The sequence below is a fragment of the Procambarus clarkii genome, chromosome 46 (assembly GCF_040958095.1).
Source record: "Procambarus clarkii isolate CNS0578487 chromosome 46, FALCON_Pclarkii_2.0, whole genome shotgun sequence".
In the NCBI taxonomy this organism is placed as follows: Eukaryota; Metazoa; Arthropoda; class Malacostraca; order Decapoda; family Cambaridae; genus Procambarus; species Procambarus clarkii.
The window spans coordinates 2,664,306-2,687,098 of NC_091195.1; the positions used below are offsets into that span (position 1 = coordinate 2,664,306).

Here is a 22,793-nt window from a genome sequence, read left to right on the forward strand (position 1 = left end):
GCCTCTATGTTGTAATCCACAAGTTAGTAGGAATTATTAGCTAGAGGATCATTACTACAACACTTAACGAATGATGATTGAAAGTACATGTAAGTAGACAGACTATGGATCACATATCTAAGAAAGGTCAATGGATTAAGACCGAAGCTGTTTAGCCAAATTAATAATTCCTGGAAAGAGGAATTATTCTTCGTCAGGCTTCTAGGAACAAGATTACCGCTCTAGGGATAAGGTTAATCGGATTATACCTTCCTTGAGAGGAGTGGTGAAATGTTTGAGGCCATGGCTGACTGGAGGCAGTCTGATTGTGGAAGTTGAACTAGCAAGTCCTTTGGATCCCCGTTTGCGGCAGCAGGGAAGTGTAGCAGACAGCTATGCGAGAACCTGATGTGATCTTAGTGACCAAGTTAAGTCTGCAGTATGTGAGTATTGAATGTAAGACTAACCGGGTGTGGAGCGTTGTAGTAATCATTCCGTATTAGGGACTTAGGCGGAAGTTACGAGTGTGGGTGGTGATCGCGCAGGTCAAGTGGTCTATGGGTATTGGAAGTGTATTGACCTAATAGAGTATGTTAATATGTATTTATTTGTCAGAGTCTATTCTTTGTAATTAAATGACAAAACCCGACGGCCTTTAAATACCTTCCATGTGTCCCTTCATAGTGTTCCTGGTTTGGTTGGTGAGGGAATGTTAGGGAATTGGTAGACGACATATTTGGTGGCAGCGCGAACAGGTTTGGAACACTTTGAGAGATGAAGGAAGTGTGGTTCTGGTTTAGTTGGTGAGGGAATGTTCGGGAAATGGTAGACGTCGGGTTGTGGTGAGAATGGTGGTTACTAGACGGAGGAAAGAAGGGTCAGGTGAGACCAGGTCAGAGGAGTTAGTTAATTAAAGGGACTAGGCCATTGTGGGGCACATGTGGGGTTTATTTCTTTCTTTCCAGATTCCCGCAACGAGAGACTGCTAAGATGCAAGTTTGGACCACTGAAGCATCGGGATCCAAAACAAGTGCAGTGTTCGTATTGCGGATTATACAGTGTTCGTAGGGCGGATTATACAGTGTTCGTAGTGTGGATTATACAGTGTTCGCAGTGCGGATTATACAGCGTGGCGAGGTAAACTAGCGCGGGTGAATGTGGGCCAGCGTAGGCCATGTGCGGCCATGTGCGGGCCAAGCGATGGGTGGGCCAAGCGAGCCGCACCTTGGAGCTTGTTTTATATCGTTGGTAAGGCGGAAATAGTGAGAAACCGTTGCTAAGGTGAAATTAATCGTGTAAACTACGTAATTTAAAGTTAATTAAATTTCATGTAACGTGTAAATCGAATATTTTAAGGATAATGAAATATTACCTAAAGTACTGTGCGAGTTCCGGCGTTGTCAGGTGTAGATACAGAAAATAGGCGCAGTGAATTATGGACGCCTTGGCATAGCGAGCGACGCGTAATTTGACGTCTGGGGTTCGCCGTCTACTGTACCGTGGAGAGGGCCATGGAGATTTTTTTGTGGGTGCAGGTAGCATTATGGAGAGTGTTACCGTGGGACACGGGGAACGTGTCCCGTTGGTGGGGGTGTGTGGCGCCCGGAGTAGTGCACGGTTGTGTATTGGCGTTTGTACGCCGGGGTGTGTAGTGTAATGCATGTGTAGTGGCTTATTAGACGCCAGCGTAATGCATAGTATTTACTGTAGTGAAATGTGCATGTTTTCACTGTGGATATCATGGATGTAGTATAGTGCATGACATTGTTGGCATTGTAGCGCCAAGGTGTAGCATGTGTAGCATAACTGGTTGTTGTAACACCGGGTGTATTGTAGACATTAGCGTTGAAGTATGTTAACGCAGGTGGTAGAGTGTGGCGGGTGGCCACTACACAAGAAATTATGCCTGACGAGTGTTGGTCAGGTAATTAACGGATTACTAGAGAAAAGGGAGTGTGTGTGGCGTCTGGTTACTTATTGGTGGTGTTATTGAGGTGACGTCTCGTGGTGTTTTGATGCGCTCTGGCGCAAGGCATATGCCTGTGGTGGTAATGGCGTTGGGGACGCCGGGTGGTGTGTTGATGGCGTTGGTGACGCCGGGTGTTGTGTTGAGGGCGTTGGGGACGCCGGGTGGAGTGTTGATGGCGTTGGTGACGCCGGGTGGTGTGTTGATGGCGTTGGGGACGCCGGGTGTTGTGTTGATGGCGTTGGGGACGCCGGGTGTTGTGTTGATGGCGTTGGGGACGCCGGGTGGTGTGTTGATGGCGTTGGTGACGCCGGGTGTTGTGTTGAGGGCGTTGGGGACGCCGGGTGTTGTGTTGAGGGCGTTGGGGACGCCGGGTGTTGTGTTGATGGCGTTGGGGACGCCGGGTGGTGTGTTGATGGCGTTGGTGACGCCGGGTGTTGTGTTGAGGGCGTTGGGGACGCCGGGTGTTGTGTTGAGGGCGTTGGGGACGCCAATGGGTGGTGTAGTGTGGTGGCGTTTGGACGCCTGGTATGGAGTGTGGTGTTGTGGAGTATATGGTGGCGCAGGGGCGCCATGTAGTGGTCGGTAAGGTGAGTATCGGCGTAGCAAGGTTGGTGCGTTAGGACGCAGGAAGTGGTTGTAGGGATGTGTGGCGTTATAGTGAGATCATCAGTGGTTGGGATGACCAGAGGTAATGGTGTGTCGGAGTGGGTAAGTCTTATGGATAAGATGAAATGTGGATAATTGCAGGAGTTGGTGGCTGCAGTAGGCGAGTCAAGTCGATATCTCTAGCAAGACTCATAAAAGACTAATAAAAATTCATTATTGTCATTAAAATTTTCATTAATTAAGTCGGAGTGGGTAAGTCTTATGGATAAGATTATAAGGTAGAATTTCAAATTTCAGGTGTTGGTGGTTGCAGTGGACGAGCCAAGTAGATATACTAATTTCTCATTAATTAAGTTGTAACAGGAATCTCGCTAGAGGCGAGCCAGTGGCAGTATGATGCTTTAGTGACATTAGTTGTGAAATTATATTAATGAGGTATTTATTGTGATAATGTATGTGTATGTATATACTGTATATTACCTCATCGGCACCATTACTGAGTGTTAGGCTTGAGAAGGTCCCCCGGGATCATGTCACAGAGCTTCAGGTAGAGTAGAAGGGAAGCTATGAGGCTACACTCAGTTATTCTAGAAAAAAAAGGGGGGTGGAAGTGAAGCCAACGTGACGTTATAGGCGAAATTCGCCCCCTGACATCAAAGCAGGGATAAGGGCCAGCTGCAATGGTTTTGCAGCTGCGCTCAGGCTATATACGGGGAGAGAGTAAGGAGCCGAGGGGGTTATGTAATAATGGGATCGAGCCAGGGGGCTCCGAGGGAATATTTTGCAGGTACAGCGGTCGGGAAGGTGTGAATACAGGTGGACACACTCTGGGCGGATGGGCCTAGACCAGAGACCTGTGAGGGATCTACAGCGTTCTGGGATTGGTGCCCTGGAACGAGATGTCAGCACAGACCCAAGGGAACATGACCCTGGGGTAGGAATCTCCGTTGCTCTGGAGGCCAGGATCACGTTACCTCAGAGCAACGATGGGACATTGACAACATTCACCAGGCTGGACAGCCTGGGTTTTGTCTGGGTCATGGAGGATCTATGACCTAGCAACCATGGGACACGAAGACAAGAGAAGTGATGCTGCCAATTGTGGAGGAGGCCAGTGAAACATTGTGTGATCATTGTAAGCCCTTATGTCAACAGTACAGGCAAGATGTTAAATTATAATTACTAAGGATGAAGAACCTTAGATATATATGTGTTGTGTATATATTAATGACTAGTGTCATTTCTGTTTAAGTGCCAGCATTCTGGTCCATGTAATTTTATGGTTATGTTTGTATGTAATTATATGTCAGCAGTTTAGGTATATGTGCATTGTTGGAGATGGGAAAAATTATTACAGACTATTTTACCTGTGCTATGATGTGAATATAATGTATATGTTGGAGAAGTGTTGTGAGTCATGTCGGGGAAAATTTTTATTTATTTCATCGTGTGTATGATGAACTTTTTGGATGATTTTGTAGTTGTACACATATGGTGGGTGCATCCTCCAGGTCCTTGCACTAATGGAACCATTGCAATGATGCATATGGGGACATATGCGTGTTTAAGGAGGGGAGTGGTGTTGTAATCCACAAGTTAGTAGGAATTATTAGCTAGAGGATCATTACTACAACACTTAACGAATGATGATTGAAAGTACATGTAAGTAGACAGACTATGGATCACATATCTAAGAAAGGTCAATGGATTAAGACCGAAGCTGTTTAGCCAAATTAATAATTCCTGGAAAGAGGAATTATTCTTCGTCAGGCTTCTAGGAACAAGATTACCGCTCTAGGGATAAGGTTAATCGGATTATACCTTCCTTGAGAGGAGTGGTGAAATGTTTGAGGCCATGGCTGACTGGAGGCAGTCTGATTGTGGAAGTTGAACTAGCAAGTCCTTTGGATCCCCGTTTGCGGCAGCAGGGAAGTGTAGCAGACAGCTATGCGAGAACCTGATGTGATCTTAGTGACCAAGTTAAGTCTGCAGTATGTGAGTATTGAATGTAAGACTAACCGGGTGTGGAGCGTTGTAGTAATCATTCCGTATTAGGGACTTAGGCGGAAGTTACGAGTGTGGGTGGTGATCGCGGAGGTCAAGTGGTCTATGGGTATTGGAAGTGTATTGACCTAATAGAGTATGTTAATATGTATTTATTTGTCAGAGTCCATTCTTTGTAATTAAATGACAAAACCCGACGGCCTTTAAATACCTTCCATATGTTCATTCATGGTGTTCCAGTACAAACCTAGTGGTACGCCTCAAGGGTCTGGTGTGTGTAGGAGTATACGGTGGTAGTAACGGTTGCTGAGGCAAGGTGTTATGTGTTGTGTAATCGCTGTGTCGGAATGAACCGGGGTTCAGCGTCACGACATCTAGGCTGCCAATTTATGGGATTCTAAGCGGCCATTTTATGTCCTACATGGCAACCCTTTTATGGGCCTAAAGGTGGTCATTTTATGTGCCTTAAGGAGGTCCTTTTTTGGGCCTCTAGGCGGCCATTTTATGCCTCTAGGCGGCCCCTGGATGTGCCTCTAAGTGGCCTTTTGTGTGCCTCTAGGCGGCCCTTTATGTGCCTCTATACGGCTCTTAATGCGCCTCTAGGCGACCCCTTTATGTGCCTCTAGGCGGCCTTTTTATGTGCCTCTAGGCGGCCCTTTATGTGCCTCTATACGGCCCTTAATGCACCTCTAGGCTGCCCTTTTATGTACCTCTAGGCGGCCCTTTATATACCTCTAGGCGGCCCTTTATGTACCTCTAGGCGGCTCCTTTAAGTGCCTTTAGGCGGTCCTTTATGTCCCTCTAGGCGGCCCTTTATGTCCCTCTACGCGGCCATTTATGTGCCTCTGAGCTGCCATTTTATGTACCTCTAGGCGGCCCCTTCATGCACTTCTAGGCGGCCCTTTTATGTACCTATAGGTGGCCCTTTATGTACCTCTAGGTGGCTCTTTTATGTACCTCTAGGCGGCCCCTTTATGTGCCTCTAGTCAGCCATTTTATATGATGAGCCTCTACGCGGCCCGCCATCATTGCTCCTATAAGAGACTCTCAGGGGACGGAAGTTTACTTGTAGTAAACTCCATGTAAGTTGTTAACATTATACTGTGAATATTGTCCACAAGAGAGCGGAGGGGGAGAGGGCGATCTACACAGAAGCTCAGCTGGGAACCCTTGCAAGAAAATAAATAAATAATTCAAAGTCTAATTAATATGATATAGCAATGTTCGTGGTAAGGGGGTAGCTTTGGTACTCTTTAAAGATGTCCTCCCTACATATATGCCATTCCCTGTTGGGCACATACCCAGCAGGAATTACTGTTAGAAATTAGGTGAGGCTAGCTCCCTGAGTAGGGTCTTCTAGCTCGCATAGACAGAGAAGCTGACATTATTTTTATTGATACAGATTTATCATTTCTTGTTCTATTTTGTGTTGATGCAGTTAACAACTTATTATTACTACCTTCGATATAACTTTTCATCCTTTTGACAACATCAATAATATCAACTATACTTTCCGAAGAATGTGTAAACATAGCTTCCTGAACCTCTCTTAATAAGGGAGATTTCTAATTCCTGAGATCAACTTTGTCATTCTTCTCTTTATGGGTTCAAGTCAAATTATGTCCAGTATATTGTATGTTGACCAAACTGAACTGCATAATCTAAATAGGTCCTTACAAGAGCAAGATAAAGGCAGAGAATAACATTACTAAATGCTACACTGTATATTTCTGTGTGAGAAAATGAGCACCATTACTCTACCTAAACCAGAAGCCAACACCACAATGATCACAGGAGTTAGGTCAAAATATTGACAAGTTTTAAGTTATAAAATAAAACAAAATGCAGGAGGCAGACTTTGGAATTTTATTTGTTTTAGTGATCTCAAAAATGTATTTCTTACCCAATGTTTAACACTAACATCTTGTTTTAATAACGTTAAATTGTTCTTCCAGATGACAGAAATCTGAAGAGTATAAAGACAGAAGAAAATAATTAGTTAAAGAACAAATTGAAAATAACAAATAAAGCTGGAACCGAATATTGCATTAACATGTGAACACATTTTGTAAAATTTGGTTTATTTGGAAATCACTTATATTTTTGGTCAATTAAGTGACTGTATTATGGTTAATGCAGTCGGATCATCACCGATTAGATCCGAGTTTGATTCCCTGGCAGTGTGAGATGCTCAGCCTCCTGATACCTCTGTTCACCTAGCAGTAAACATTAACCTGGAAATTAGTCAACTGTTGAGGGATGCATCCTGAGGAAGGTCTGTCGTTGGCTTAGGAAGGCCTACACAAGCCTAACAAGCTGCCCGTCTCCGACAGTGGGAAACAATGTTATGTTTTTAAACATAATATAATAACAAAACCAGCGTGGAACATTTACTGCTTGTGTGAAACTTGACAACAGTTGTGTGAGGTGAGAATCATACGGCCCAATATGGCGGCCTCGAGTCCTGTTATCCAACCGGAAGATGTGAACAGACTGCGGTATGGACTGGCTGTGACTAAGGCAGGACGAGACGCGCTAGCAAGTGTGTTTATGTGGTCGTACCGGGGCACCTTCCCAGTAGTGACTTACCTCACTCAGGACTTGGGGTACACCAATGCTCAGTACAGGCGTGTCTTTGATGATCACCAGAGGAATAAACTCGAAGCTTCTTCTGACGCGGCTACTTTTGACATCACCCTGTTGTATAAACTCCTGCAACGTGTGTGTGGTCTGGCTGAGATGAATGACCCCACGTGGACCACTCCAGGGCCTCAGGGACCATCACCTGAACACCTCATTTACAGCCTGAAGCAACACCGAAACATGTTGGCCCATGATAATGTGGGAATGTCAGAGCAAGATCTTACGTCAACACTGACGGAGCTCAGTGACTTATTGGCCAAGATGCTGGCTGAGGCCGGCGTCCGGTGTGGGACAAACAGCCAGGATGTGGACCACGTGACCAGAGATGTCAATAAGTATATTGATGGTCTGCTAGCGAAGGTCAGAGAGCCGCTGGATCCCTCAGATGTGGCGTACTTGCCTCAGCTCCGCCAGGAGATTAAGATGTTCAAAAGCCACATCACAGAAGAGGTTAAGCAGATGAGCAAGCAGGAGCTAACTGACGAGTATAAACTGCTGTACCAGATTGTTCCCGCACCCTGGCTCCTCCTCAACATTAACTACAACCCAAGTCTTGCTTTTACACGACTACGACTCCTTGAAGATCCCGTCATAGGGGCAAGACCCTCCCATGCGGCCAAGGGTCAAGATAGCACAAAACCCTCCCACGCTGCCAAGGGTCAGGATATAAACAATGAAAACATCTTGAGCATGAGACGAGAGGACGGTAGAGTCCCTCAGTGTGTCCTCCTGACGGGGGAAGGTGGTATGGGCAAGACAACTTTACTCAAGCTCATCCTCGAGAAGTGGGTAGAGGAACCTGCTGCCATACGTCACCTGGGCACTGTGGACCTCGTTTTCTATGTACAGTGCAGGGACTCACATCTTAATACCTTCGATGATCTCCTCCGCCAGTTGCTGCCTCAAACACTTCGTGATTCTGGTGCCGACTTCCAGCTGTTTAAGGAGATAATCTTGAGCTTAAATATATTAGTCCTGATTGACGGCTACGACGAGGTCAACGACCATTCAGGAAGGCTGGTGAAGGAGCTGTTGCACCTGCCTGGCAAGGATGTGAGGTTGGTGATAACCACACGGCCGAGGTGGGACCAACAACTGTCACAGCTCGTCCCACACACCAGACCTCGCTGCAACATCCTCGTCTTGGGCATCACTCCAGAACGTCGCGTGGAGTTCGCCGAGAGAACCATCAAGGTGCTGGTGGAGGAAGAGTGCCAACGGCGTGTCATCACAGGGAGGTTTACCCAGCGGCTGGAGCAGATGAGTCAGTTCCTGGGTGAGTACCTCAACACTCCACTCACCTTGACCTTGTTGGCGCTGCTGTGTGTCGAGGCTCCAGAAGAATTTAACAACCTCACCACAAACACTCAAGTCTACGAGAAGATTCATGACTTCATAACCAACAAATTAGTGTCCAGACTCACAGACAAACACGTGACCGAACCCAAAGGAAAATGTGACGAAAATGTGAAAAAGTTTTTGAGGTTCTTAGAAGAGATTAGTTTAAGAGGGATCCAGAGGAAGGAGTACGACCTTTGGCCGGAGACAGAAGCGGAGATTAGGGAGAAGTGTGACACTCTGGGACTGCCGCAGGAGGAGGTCTTGTCCAACTATTTCACAAGAACCAGCTACCGTCGGGGTCTCAATGTGGTGTGGGTGTTTGGCTATTTTCACGCCAGGTACCAAGAGTATTGTGCCAGCAGGGGGCTGGTCGATCTCTTGTTGAGGGCTGAGCAAGACCGAGGTGATCCAGCATCACACCGTGTGTCAGGGGAAAGCTCTACAATCATTGACCTCTTGGTGGATGTTGTGGTGTGGGTGATTGGCTATTTTCACGCCAGATACCAGGAGTATTGTGCCAGCAGGGGGCTGGTCGATCTCTTGTTGAGGGCTGAGCAAGACCGAGGCGATCCAGCATCACACCGTGTGTCAGGGGAAAGCTCTACAATCATTGACCTCTTGGTGGATGTTGTACGTAAGGAAAAACGCTCCTTGGGAGATCACCTGAGAGGGTCAAAGTTTGATATTAGCGCCGTGCTACAAGAGTTTAGGAAGCGCCCCAGATGGCAGAACATTTTAGTCAGCACTACCGGGGTGCTGTGTGCCCGGAGAGTAGAGCACAGGTTCATTACTCACATAATTGACCTGTGCAAGATGGTTACACCTGAGACTGACGAGCTGTTGAAGCATGTAGCAGAGTCCCGCGGGAGTGAGCACGTCATCCAAGCCGTGTGTGAGAAGCTGCGTACAGAACAAGAGTGGGAAATAGAGAGTGTTGACTCGTGGGTTGTCCTGCCGCTTGTTCTTAAGAAGGTGACACCTAAGAACATTTACCTATACATAAACGATACACCCCAACTAAAGCAGTGTCTGTCTACACTGTCAGTGCTGGCAAAAATGAAGGTAACCATATCCTTAGGTCTTCACTATAGTTTAGACAGAAAAGAGAGAAGTGTTATAAATAAACAATGTTTGGAGAGGCTGACAGCCCCCGGCAGTAAGTGTACCTTAGAGGAGTTTCGTGGTGACTTGCCTGAGGCAGCCATACCCCTCCTGCCTCACACCCTCGAGAGCCTCCTCCTGCACCTCACACTACAGCAACTGCCCGTCCTCATCCGTCACCTGCCTCACCTTCCTCACCTGGAGACTCTTGGTAAATATTCATATTTTCCACCATAATTTTAGGGTTATTTATTAATACCAAAATTACGCAAAGGGCTTCATTCGTCATGTTTAATATAGTAATTCAGATTTATATTGTTTACATATATGTTTACAATCTTATGGACGAAAGACTCCTTATATTGTTTACAAACATAATCACCTTAAGTGAGACAAACACCTTATATTGTTTACAAATATATTCATCTTATGGACGACAAACACCTGATATTGTTTACAAATATAGTCACCTTAAGGGAGACAAAACCTTATATTGTTTACAAATATAGTCACCTTAAGGGAGACAAACACCTTATATTATTTACAAATATATTCATCTTATGGACGACAAACACCTAATATTGTTTACAAATATAGTCACCTTAAGAGCGACAAACACCTTATATTGTTTACAAATATAGTCACCTTAAGAGCGACAAACACCTTATATTGTTTACAAATATAGTCACCTTAAGGGTGACAAACCTTCTACTTTGATTACAAATATAGACTTATTAAGGGCGACTACTCCATGAATAATAAATTTTCGAAACATTCCGCTGCTGTATATATTCTTGTGCATAAATAATTTCATGAAGTATTTAGCGGCGCCAAACTTTTGGTTCAGATGACTTACCACTTTGACTTTGACTCGTGTTACAGATCTCCTTTCACTGTGACCTAATTCCTGTTCAAGATGACCTTTCACTGTGACCTAATTCCTGTTCAGGATGACCTTTCACTGTGACCTAATTCCTGTTCAGGATGACCTTTCACTGTGACCTAATTCCTGTTCAGGATGACCTTTCACTGTGACCTAATTCTTGTTCAAGATGACCTTTCACTGTGACCTAATTCCTGTTCAAGATGACCTTTTACTGTGACCTAATTCCTGTTCAAGATGACCTTTCACACTGACCTAATTCCTGTTCAAGATGACCTTTCACTGTGACCTAAATCCTGTTCAAGATGACCTTTCACTGTGACCTAATTCCTGTTCAAGATGACCTTTTACTGTGACCTAATTCCTGTTCAAGATGACCTTTCACTGTGACCTAATTCCTGTTCAGGATGACCTTTTACTGTGACCTAATTCCTGTTCAAGATGACCTTTCACACTCACCTAATTCCTGTTTAAGATGACCTTTCTCTGTGACCTAATTCCTGTTCAAGATGACCATTCACTGTGACCTAATTCCTGTTCAGGATGACCTTTCACTGTGACCTAATTCCTGTTCAAGATGACCTTTTACTGTGACCTAATTCCTGTTCAAGATGACCTTTCACTGTGACCTAATTCCTGTCCAAGGTGACCTTTTACTGTGACCTAATTCCTGTTCAAGATGACCTTTTTCTGTGACCTAATTCCTGTTCAGGATGACCTTTCTCTTTGACCTAATTCCTGTTTAAGATGACCTTTTACTGTGACCTAATTCCTGTTCAAGATGACCTTTCACTGTGACCTAATTCCTGTTCAAGATGACCTTTCACTGTGACCTAATTCCTGTTCAAGATGACCTTTCACACTGACCTATTCCTGTTCAAGATGACCTTTCACACTGACCTAATTCCTGTTTAAGATGACCTTTCAGTGTGACCTAATTCCTGTCCAAGATGACCTTTCACTGTGACCTAATTCCTGTTCAAGATGAATTTTCTCTGTGACCTAATTCCTGTCCAAGATGACCTTTCACACTGACCTAATTCCTGTTCAAGATGACCTTTCACTGTGACCTAATTCCTGCTCAAGATGACCTTTCACACTGACCTAATTCCTGTTTAAGATGACCTTTCAGTGTGACCTAATTCCTGTCCAAGATGACCTTTCACTGTGACCTTGATCCCTTGGTTAATTAGACCCTTGGTTAATTAACTTTGATCCTTAATTCAGGTGACCCATCTATCCCTGTGACCTTGATACTTGGTCCAGATGACCTGTCACTGTGACCTTGATACTTGGTTCAGATGACCTTTCACTGTGACCTTGACTTAGTTTATATGACCTTCTAATGCGACCTTGACCATTGATAAAGATGACCATGACTGTGACCTTGACCATTGATACAGATGACCTTGACTGTGACCTTGACCATGACACAGATGACCTTGACCATTGATACAGATGATCTTGACCATTGATACAGATGACCATGACTGTGACCTTGACCATGACACAGATGACCTTGACCATTGACACAGATGACCTTGACCATTGATACAGATGACCATGACTGTGACCTTGACCATGACACAGATGACCTTGACCATTGACACAGATGACCGTGACCATTGACACAGATGACCTTGACCATTGATGCAGATGACCTTGACCATTGATACAGGTGACCTTCACTGTGACCTTGACCATTGATACAGATGACCTTGACCATTGCTACAGATGACCTTGACCATTGATACAGATGACCTTGACCATTGATACAGATGACCTTGACTGTGACCTTGACCATTGATACAGATGACCTTGACCATTGCTACAGATGACCTTGACCATTGATACAGATGACCTTGACCATTGATACAGATGACCTTGACTGTGACCTTGACCATTGATACAGATGACCTTGACCATTGATACAGATGACCTTGACCGTGGCTTTTAAAAGCTATTAATACATAGTTTAGATGCTATTAATACTGTCCAAAATACGGACTTGTCATCAAGTAATAAACCCAGCAGTAAGGTGAGTGGATGGCTCAGTATGTCTTCTTGTTATATATTAGAACATACCAGTAACGACAGTGACTGTATCTCAGTGTATGTCTTCAGACATTGACCTGGACGTCAGGAGCTACGTGGACCCGGACACCCTGGACGCCACGGGCTACGTGGACCCGGACACCCTGGACGCCACGGGCTACGTGGACCCGGACACCCTGGACGCCACGGGCTACGTGGACCCGGACACCCTGGACGCCACGGGCTACGTGGACCCGGACACCCTGGACGCCACGGGCTACGTGGTCCCGGACACCCTGGACGCCACGGGCTACGTGGACCCGGACACCCTGGACGCCACGGGCTACGTGGACCCGGACACCTTGGACGCCACGGGCTACGTGGTCCCGGACACCCTGGACGCCACGGGCTACGTGGACCCGGACACCCTGGATGCCACGGGCTACGTGGACCCGGACACCTTGGACGCCACGGGCTACGTGGACCCGGACACCCTGGACGCCACGGGCTACGTGGACCCGGACACCCTGGACGCCACGGGCTACGTGGACCCGGACACCCTGGACGCCACGGGCTACGTGGACCCGGACACCCTGGACGCCACGGGCTACGTGGACCCGGACACCCTGGACACTCTGCCGTACCAGGGAAGGACGCTCGGCCTGACCATCTTCTGGGACGTCACTGATGACGACCCCGCCATAGACTGGTGCTGCCACCTGGCGGCTCAGCTGTGTCCTCCCTCAAGAGGAGGGTATAGTCGCCTGGTCTTCTCTAACACGCGTCTCACCAGTACGTATTCACGACATTTTAACACGTGAATATCTGTAACTCAGTTGTTTAATTCACAGTGCTTCCAGTGGTTTCAAAAATATTTTTACATTAAAGGTCATGAATTAGAGAACTTATAAGGCTTCTTGAGTAACTTTGAGCACCGTTTAGCGACCAAGAATATTCATTAAGCAAGCTTCACTGCTTATAAGATAACACTGATCAATATTTAGCCCAACATTGTCTTGCTTAATACAAGCTAGATTTACTTGATATAAGTTTTCTTTGGCATGAGTGTGTGACATAGACAGGTGTGGGTGGGGAGAGTAGCCAGGTGTGGGCTTTAGTGTTCCCTCTCATGTGCAGGTGTGGGTCGGGAGAGTAGCCAGGTGTGGGCTTTAGTGTTCCCTCTCATGTGCAGGTGTGGGTCGGGAGAGTAGCCAGGTGTGGGCTTTAGTGTTCCCTCTCATCTACAGGTGTGGGTCGGGAGAGTAGCCAGGTGTGGGCTTTAGTGTTCCCTCTCATGTGCAGGTGTGGGTCGGGAGAGTAGCCAGGTGTGGGCTTTAGTGTTCCCTCTCATGTGCAGGTGTGGGTCGGGAGAGTAGGCAGGTGTGGGCTTCCGTGTTCCCTCTCATCTACAGGTGTGGGTCGGGAGAGTAACCAGGTGTGGGCATCAGTGTCCCCTCTCATATGCAGGTGTGGGTCGGGAGAGTAGCCAGGTGTGGGCTTTAGTGTTCCCTCTCATGTACAGGTGTGGGTGGGGAGAGTAGCCAGGTGTGGGCTTTAGTGTTCCCTCTCATGTGCAGGTGTGGGTCGGAAGAGTAGCCAGGTGTGGGCTTCCGTGTTCCCTCTCATGTACAGGTGTGGGTGGGGAGAGTAGCCAGGTGTGAGCTTCCGTGTTCCTTCCCATCTGTAGGTGTGGGTGAGGAGAGTAGCCAGGTGTGGTCTTCCGTGTTCCCTCTCATGTACAGGTGTGGGTGGGGAGAGTAGCCAGGTGTGAGCTTCCGTATTCCTCCCCATCTACAGGTGTGGGTCGGGAGAGTAGCCAGGTGTGGGCTTCCGTGTTCCCTCTAATCTACAGGTGTGGGAGGGGAGAGTAGCCAGGTGTGACAACGTTTGTTTTCATGTATTAGCTACGTTATTGTGTGGTTGTAAATAAGTTGCCACAACTTACTGCACAACTTTGGCTAAACAATTTTGAGACTGTGTCGCAACCTTAAATGTTGCATAAAAATCGTTTTCCTGATTGATGGAATATATATAAAAAATGTAGAAATATTTAAAAAATATATTTTTACATATACTAGAAATAAAACTGAACCATAATAACAGGCAGGTTAAAAATATTTTATTCATTACTTTCACTTAATGGAGAATCCATGGTAGTGGTGGTGGAATTGTTGCTGGGTTGTGGTTGGTGGCAGTGGTGGTAGGTTGTGATTGGCGGCAGTGGTGGGTGATGTTTATTGATGGTAGTAGTGGTTGGTTCTAGTTGTGGTTGGTGGTGGTGGTGGTTGATGGTAGTGTTTGTTGATGGTTGTGGTGGTTAATTGTTGTGGTGGTTGATGGTTGTGGTGGTTGATTGTTGTGATGGATGATGGTTTTGGTGGTTGATTATTGTGGTGGTTGATTGTTGTGGTGGTTAATGGTTGTGGTGGTTGATTGTTGTGGTGGTTGATGGTTGTGGTGGTGTATTGTTGTGGTGGTTAATGGTTGTGGTGGGTGATGGTTGTGGTGGTTGATTGTTGTGGTGGTTAATTATTGTGGGGGTTGATTGTTGTTGTGGTTAATGGTTGTGGGGGTTAATTATTGTGGTGGTTGATGGTTGTGGTGGTTGATTGTTGTGGTGGTTGATTGTTGTGGTGGTTGATGGTTGTGGTGGTTGATTGTTGTGGTGGTTAATGGTTGTGGTGGTTGATGGTTGTGGTGGTTAATGGTTGTGGGGGTTGATGGTTGTGGTGGTTGATTGTTGTTGTGGTTGATTGTTGTGGTGGTTGATTGTTGTGGTGGTTAATTATTGTGGTGGTTGATGGTTGTGGTGGTTAATGGTTGTGGTGGGTGATGGTTGTGGTGGTTGATGGTTGTGGTGGTTGATTGTTGTGGTGGTTAATGGTTGTGGTGGTTGATGGTTGTGGTGGTTAATGGTTGTGGGGGTTGATGGTTGTGGTGGTTGATTGTTGTTGTGGTTGATTGTTGTGGTGGTTGATTGTTGTGGTGGTTAATTATTGTGGTGGTTGATGGTTGTGGTGGTTAATGGTTGTGGGGGTTAATTATTGTGGTGGTTGATGGTTGTGGTGGTTGATTGTTGTGGTGGTTAATGGTTGTGGTGGTTGATTGTTGTGGTGGTTAATGGTTGTGGGGGTTGATTGTTGTGGTGGTTGATGGTTGTGGTGGTTAATTATTGTGGTGGTTGATGGTTGTGGTGGTTGATTGTTGTGGTGGTTGATTGTTGTGGTTATTGATGGTTGTGGTGGTTAATTATTGTGGTGGTTGATGGTTGTGGTGGTTGATTGTTGTGGTGGTTGATTGTTGTGGTGGTTGATGGGTGTGGTTGGGGGGTTAATTGCAGTGGTGGTTGTTGTGGTTCGTGATGGTAGTGGATGATTGTTGTACTTTATGTAGTGGCGATTGTTGGTTATAGTTCGCGTGGGTGGTGGTTTATTGTGTTGTTTGGTGGTAGTGGTGGTTGATTGTTGGTGGTAGTGGTGGTTGATTGTTGTTGGTGGTAGGGGTGGTTGATTGTTGTAGTTGGTGTTGGTTTATGGTTGTTGTTGATAGTAGTGGTGATTGATTGTTGTGATTGTTGATGATTGTTTAGGTTGATGGTTATTGATAGTTATGGTTATTGATAGTAGTTGAAATTGAAGTTGAAATAAGTTTATTGAGGTAAAATACACACAAAGGGATGAGGTAGCTCAAGCTATTCTCACCCCGTTCAGTACAACGTGTTCATACATATATAGACACACATCACAAACAATAAACATATTACCGAACATTCTGAGAGATAAACATATACATTTCCTCCTTTACACAAGTAGTATGGTATCAGACGTACACACAAATACTTTTATGACTTAGGTATACTGTATAGACAATTTGCAAGAGACATGCAGATAATTCAACAAAAGATTACAGTCTTGGTGCAAAATTCTTATATCTCTCCAGAATATCATCAACTTTTCCGTTGTGACATCCAGGCTATTTGTTCAGGAACAGTCCTTATCTCAGTGTTTCTATATACATTAATCAACGGACAATCAAGAACATAATGGGCAAGGGTGTGAGACCTTAACATGCCACATAGTTTACACTTCGGGTCATTATCATGAACATCTATCCCATATTCCCAGTAATATTTGTACCCAAGCCTGAGCCGCATGTGTACAGTCACTCCAAGCATTTCTCCTTTTGCCATAAGTGAAATGGATGTTTTGACTCACACACATGTAGTGTTGCATGGTTTGGCTTCCCTCATACATTATACCTCTCCTCGCCACTTCTGCCTGTGCCTGAATATTTCTGATTTTGCTTCTTATTTGTCTCATTGTGAATTCGCATTCGATGTCAACTTGTGGTTTTAATGTGGCACGTTTGGCCAAGTCATCCGCCACCTCGTTGAGCACTATTCCAACATGAGATGGAATCCACATGAATTTCACATTGTGACCTTTCAGCTGTATCTCAGTTATCCTTTTCTTACAATCCTCAACTATGGACATGAAGACTGGATTTCGACTGTTTAAGGACTCAAGTGCTCCTCGGCTATCGACAAATACAAAAACATCTTTGTCGTCATGACGTACTTCCTCCAAACACGCCAGAATGGCCTGCAGTTGAGCACTGATAGTAATGGTGGTTGGTTGTTGTAGTTAGAGGAGGAGGTCGAGGAGGAAGGAGAAGGTGGAGGAGGAAGGAGAAGGTCGAGGAGGTAGGAGGAGGTCGAGGAGGAAGGAGAAGGTCGAGGAGGAAGGAGAAGGTCGAGGAGGAAGGAGAAGGTCGAGGAGGAAGGAGAAGGTCGAGGAGGAAGGAGAAGGTCGAGGAGGAAGGAGAAGGTCGAGGAGGAAGGAGAAGGTCGAGGAGGAAGGAGAAGGTCGAGGAGGAAGGAGAAGGTCGAGGAGGAAGGAGAAGGTCAAGGAAGAAAGAGGAGAAGGTCGAGGAGGAAGAATGAGAAGATCGAGGAGGAGAAGGTGTTGGTGGTGGCTGTTGGTTGTTGTTAGTGGATGATGATGGTTGAAGAACATAGAAGGATTAGGAAAAATAAGGAAGGCAGGAACGAGAAGGAAGTTTAAGGTAGGAGTAGGAAGATTACGGAAGGTGGAGTGGTGGAGAGTGGTGTGTGACAGTGGTGGAGAGTGGTGTGTGACAGTGGTGGAGAGTGGTGTGTGGCAGTGGTGGAGAGTGGTGTGTGACAGTGGTGGAGAGTGGTGTGTGGCAGTGGTGGAGAGTGGTGTGTGGCAGTGGTGGAGAGTGGTGTGTGGCAGTGGTGGAGAGTGGTGTGTGACAGTGGTGGAGAGTGGTGTGTGGCAGTGGTGGAGAGTGGTGTGTGACAGTGGTGGAGAGTGGTGTGTGGCAGTGGTGGAGAGTGGTGTGTGACAGTGGTGGAGAGTGGTGTGTGACAGTGGTGGAGAGTGGTGTGTGACAGTGGGGGAGAGTGGTGTGTGGCAGTGGTGGAGAGTGGTGTGTGACAGTGGTGGAGAGTGGTGTGTGACAGTGGTGGAGAGTGGTGTGTGACAGTGGTGGAGAGTGGTGTGTGACAGTGGTGGAGAGTGGTGTGTGGCAGTGGTGGAGAGTGGTGTGTGACAGTGGTGGAGAGTGGTGTGTGGCAGTGGTGGAGAGTGGTGAGGGACAGTGGTGGAGAGTGGTGTGTGGCAGTGGTGGAGAGTGGTGTGTGGCAGTGGTGGAGAGTGGTGTGTGACAGTGGTGGAGAGTGGTGTGTGGCAGTGGTGGAGAGTGGTGTGTGGCAGTGGTGGAGAGTGGTGAGGGACAGTGGTGGAGAGTGGTGAGTGGCAGTGGTGGAGAGTGGTGTGTGACAGTATTGGAGAGTGGTGTGTGGCAGTGGTGGAGAGTGGTGTGTGACAGTGGTGGAGAGTGGTGTGTGACAGTGGTGGAGAGTGGTGTGTGGCAGTGGTGGAGAGTGGTGTGTGACAGTGGTGGAGAGTGGTGTGTGGCAGTGGTGGAGAGTGGTGTGTGGCAGTGGTGGAGAGTGGTGTGTGGCAGTGGTGGAGAGTGGTGTGTGACAGTGGTGGAGAGTGGTGTGTGGCAGTGGTGGAGAGTGGTGTGTGACAGTGGTGGAGAGTGGTGTGTGGCAGTGGTGGAGAGTGGTGTGTGACAGTGGTGGAGAGTGGTGTGTGACAGTGGTGGAGAGTGGTGTGTGACAGTGGGGGAGAGTGGTGTGTGGCAGTGGTGGAGAGTGGTGTGTGACAGTGGTGGAGAGTGGTGTGTGACAGTGGTGGAGAGTGGTGTGTGACAGTGGTGGAGAGTGGTGTGTGACAGTGGTGGAGAGTGGTGTGTGGCAGTGGTGGAGAGTGGTGTGTGACAGTGGTGGAGAGTGGTGTGTGGCAGTGGTGGAGAGTGGTGAGGGACAGTGGTGGAGAGTGGTGTGTGGCAGTGGTGGAGAGTGGTGTGTGGCAGTGGTGGAGAGTGGTGTGTGACAGTGGTGGAGAGTGGTGTGTGGCAGTGGTGGAGAGTGGTGTGTGGCAGTGGTGGAGAGTGGTGAGGGACAGTGGTGGAGAGTGGTGAGTGGCAGTGGTGGAGAGTGGTGTGTGACAGTATTGGAGAGTGGTGTGTGGCAGTGGTGGAGAGTGGTGTGTGACAGTGGTGGAGAGTGGTGTGTGACAGTGGTGGAGAGTGGTGTGTGACAGTGGGGGAGAGTGGTGTGTGGCAGTGGTGGAGAGTGGTGTGTGACAGTGGTGGAGAGTGGTGTGTGACAGTGGTGGAGAGTGGTGTGTGACAGTGGTGGAGAGTGGTGTGTGACAGTGGTGGAGAGTGGTGTGTGGCAGTGGTGGAGAGTGGTGTGTGACAGTGGTGGAGAGTGGTGTGTGACAGTGGTGGAGAGTGGTGTGTGACAATGATGGAGAGTGGTGTGTGGCAGTGGTGGAGAGTGGTGAGGGACAGTGGTGTGTGGCAGTGGTGGAGAGTGGTGTGTGGCAGTGGTGGAGAGTGGTGAGGGACAGTGGTGGAGAGTGGTGTGTGGCAGTGGTGGAGAGTGGTGTGTGGCAGTGGTGGAGAGTGGTGAGTGACAGTGGTGGAGAGTGGTGTGTGACAGTGGTGGAGAGTGGTGAGGGACAGTGGTGTGTGGCAGTGGTGGAGAGTGGTGTGTGGCAGTGGTGGAGAGTGGTGTGTGACAGTGGTGGAGAGTGGTGTGTGGCAGTGGTGGAGAGTGGTGAGGGACAGTGGTGTGTGGCAGTGGTGGAGAGTGGTGTGTGGCAGTGGTGGAGAGTGGTGAGGGACAGTGGTGGAAAGTGGTGTGTGGCAGTGGTGGAGAGTGGTGTGTGGCAGTGGTGGAGAATGGTGTGTGGCAGTGGTGGAGAGTGGTGTGTGGCAGTGGTGGAGAATGGTGTGTGGCAGTGGTGGAGAGTGGTGAGGGACAGTGGTGGAGAGTGGTGTGTGACAGTGGTGGAGAGTGGTGTGTGACAGTGGTGGAGAGTGGTGAGGGACAGTGGTGGAGAGTGGTGTGTGGCAGTGGTGGAGAGTGGTGTGTGGCAGTGGTGGAGAGTGGTGAGGGACAGTGGTGGAGAGTTGTGTGTGACAGTGGTGGAGAGTGGTGTGTGACAGTGGTGGAGAGTGGTGTGTGGCAGTGGTGGAGAGTGGTGTGTGACAGTGGTGGAGAGTGGTGAGGGGCAGTGGTGGAGAGTTGTGTGTGGCAGTGGTGGAGAGTGGTGTGTGACAGTGGTGGAGAGTGGTGTGTGGCAGTGGTGGAGAGTGGTGTGTGGCAGTGGTGGAGAGTGGTGAGTGACAGTGGTGGAGAGTGGTGTGTGACAGTGGTGGAGAGTGGTGTGTGACAGTGGTGGAGAGTGGTGTGTGACAGTGGTGGAGAGTGGTGTGTGGCAGTGGTGGAGAGTGGTGAGGGACAGTGGTGGAGAGTGGTGTGTGGCAGTGGTGGAGAGTAGTGTGTGGCAGTGGTGGAGAATGGTGTGTGGCAGTGGTGGAGAGTGGTGTGTGGCAGTGGTGGAAAATGGTGTGTGGCAGTGGTGGAGAGTGGTGAGGGACAGTGGTGGAGAGTGGTGTGTGGCAGTGGTGGAGAGTGGTGTGTGGCAGTGGTGGAGAGTGGTGAGGGACAGTGGTGGAGAGTGGTGTGTGGCAGTGGTGGAGAGTGGTGTGTGGCAGTGGTGGAGAGTGGTGAGGGACAGTGGTGGAGAATGGTGTGTGGCAGTGGTGGAGAGTGGTGAGGGGCAGTGGTGGAGAGTGGTGAGTGACAGTGGTGGAGAGTGGTGTGTGGCAGTGGTGGAGAGTGGTGTGTGGCAGTGGTGGAGAGTGGTGAGGGACAGTGGTGGAGAGTGGTGTGTGGCAGTGGTGGAGAGTGGTGAGTGGCAGTGGTGGAGAGTGGTGAGGGACAGTGGTGGAGAGTGGTGAGGGACAGTGGTGGAGAGTGGTGTGTGGCAGTGGTGGAGAGTGGTGAGTGGCAGTGGTGGAGAGTGGTGAGGGACAGTGGTGGAGAGTGGTGAGGGACAGTGGTGGAGAGTGGTGTGTGGCAGTGGTGGAGAGTGGTGTGTGACAGTGGTGGAGAGTGGTGTGTGACAGTGGTGGAGAGTGGTGTGTGACAGTGGTGGAGAGTGGTGTGTGGCAGTGGTGGAGAGTGGTGAGGGACAGTGGTGGAGAGTTGTGTGTGGCAGTGGTGGAGAGTGGTGTGTGACAGTGGTGGAGAGTGGTGTGTGACAGTGGTGGAGAGGGGTGTGTGGCAGTGGTGGAGAGTGGTGTGTGACAGTGGTGGAGAGTGGTGTGTGACAGTGGTGGAGAGGGGTGTGTGGCAGTGGTGGAGAGTGGTGTGTGACAGTGGTGGAGAGTGGTGTGTGACAGTGGTGGAGAGTGGTGTGTGACAGTGGTGGAGAGTGGTGTGTGGCAGTCGTAGAGAGTAGTGAGGGGAAGTATTGGAGAGTGGTGAAACTACCCTCTACTCCTCTGCACCACTACCCTCCCCCTCCACTGGACCACTAACCTCCTCCTCCTCTGCACCACTACCCTCCTCTTCCTCTGCACCACAACCCTCCTCTTCCGCACCACTACCCTCCTCCTCCTCCTCCTCTACACCACTACCCTCATCCTCCTCTGCATCACTACCATTCTCTTCCTCTGCTCCATTACCCTCCTCCTTCTCTGCACCACTACCCTCCTCTTCTGCACCACTAGCCTCCTCCTCCTCCTCTGCACCACTGCCCTCATCCTCCTCTGCACCACTATCCTCCTCTTCCTCTGAATCACTACCCTCATCCTCCTCTGCACCACTACCCTCCACCTCCTCTGCACCACTGCCCTCCTCATCCTCTGCACCACTACCCTCCTCCTCCTCTGCACCACTACCCTCCTCCTCCTCTGCACCACTATACCCTCCTCTGCACCACTACCCTCATCCTCCTCTGCACCACTACCCTCCTCTTCCTCTGCACCACTACCCTTCTCCTCTGTACCACCACACTCCTCCTCCTCTGCACCACTACCCTCCTCCTCCTCCTCTGCACCCCTACCCTCCTCCTCATCTGAACCACAACCCTCCTCCTCCTCCTCTGCACCACTACCCTCCTCCTCGGCACCACTACCCTCATCCACCTCTGCACCACTACCCTCCTCCTCCTCTGCATCACTACCCTCCTCCTCCTCCTCTGCACCACTACATTCCTCCTCCTCTGAACCACTACCCTCATCCACCTCTGCACCACTACCCTCCACCTCCTCTGCATCACTACCCTCCTCTGCACCACTACCCTCATCCTCCTCTGCACCACTACCCTCCTCCTCCTCTGCACTACTACCATCCTCCTCTGCACCACCACACTCCTCCTCCTCTGCACCACAACCCTCCTCCTCCTCTGCACCACTACCCTCCTCCTCGGCAACACTACCCTCATCCTCCTCTGCACCACTACTCTCCTCCTCCTCTGCACCACTACCCTCCTCCTCCTCTACACCACTACCCTCCTCCTCCTCTGCACCACAACCCTCCTCCTCCTCTGCACCACTACCCTCCTCCTCCTCTGCACCACTACCCTCCTCCTTCTCTGAACCACTACCCTCCTCCTCTGCACCACAACCCTCCTCCTCCTCTGCACCATTACCATCCTCCTCCTCCTCTGCACCACTACCCTCCTCCTCGGCAACACTACCCTCATCCTCCTCTGCACCACTACTCTCCTCCTCCTCTGCACCACTACCCTCCTCCTCCTCTACACCACTACCCTCCTCCTCCTCTGCACCACAACCCTCCTCCTCCTCTGCACCACTACCCTCCTCCTCCTCTGCACCACT

General features: G+C 48.8%; 1 protein-coding gene across 1 annotated transcript in view; it reads left to right on the forward strand.

Moving 5' to 3' along the window:
* The first annotated feature begins 2,600 nt into the window (after positions 1 to 2,600).
* The window catches only part of LOC138350614 (uncharacterized), an 83,433-nt gene continuing 63,240 nt past the window's right edge, over positions 2,601 to 22,793 (forward strand). The window contains exons 1-2 of the mRNA XM_069301645.1: positions 2,601 to 9,854; positions 12,651 to 13,352. Of these exons, the coding sequence (XP_069157746.1) occupies positions 7,007 to 9,854; positions 12,651 to 13,352 (3,550 nt within the window). The 5' untranslated portion in view covers positions 2,601 to 7,006. The remainder of the gene's footprint in view (positions 9,855 to 12,650; positions 13,353 to 22,793) is intronic.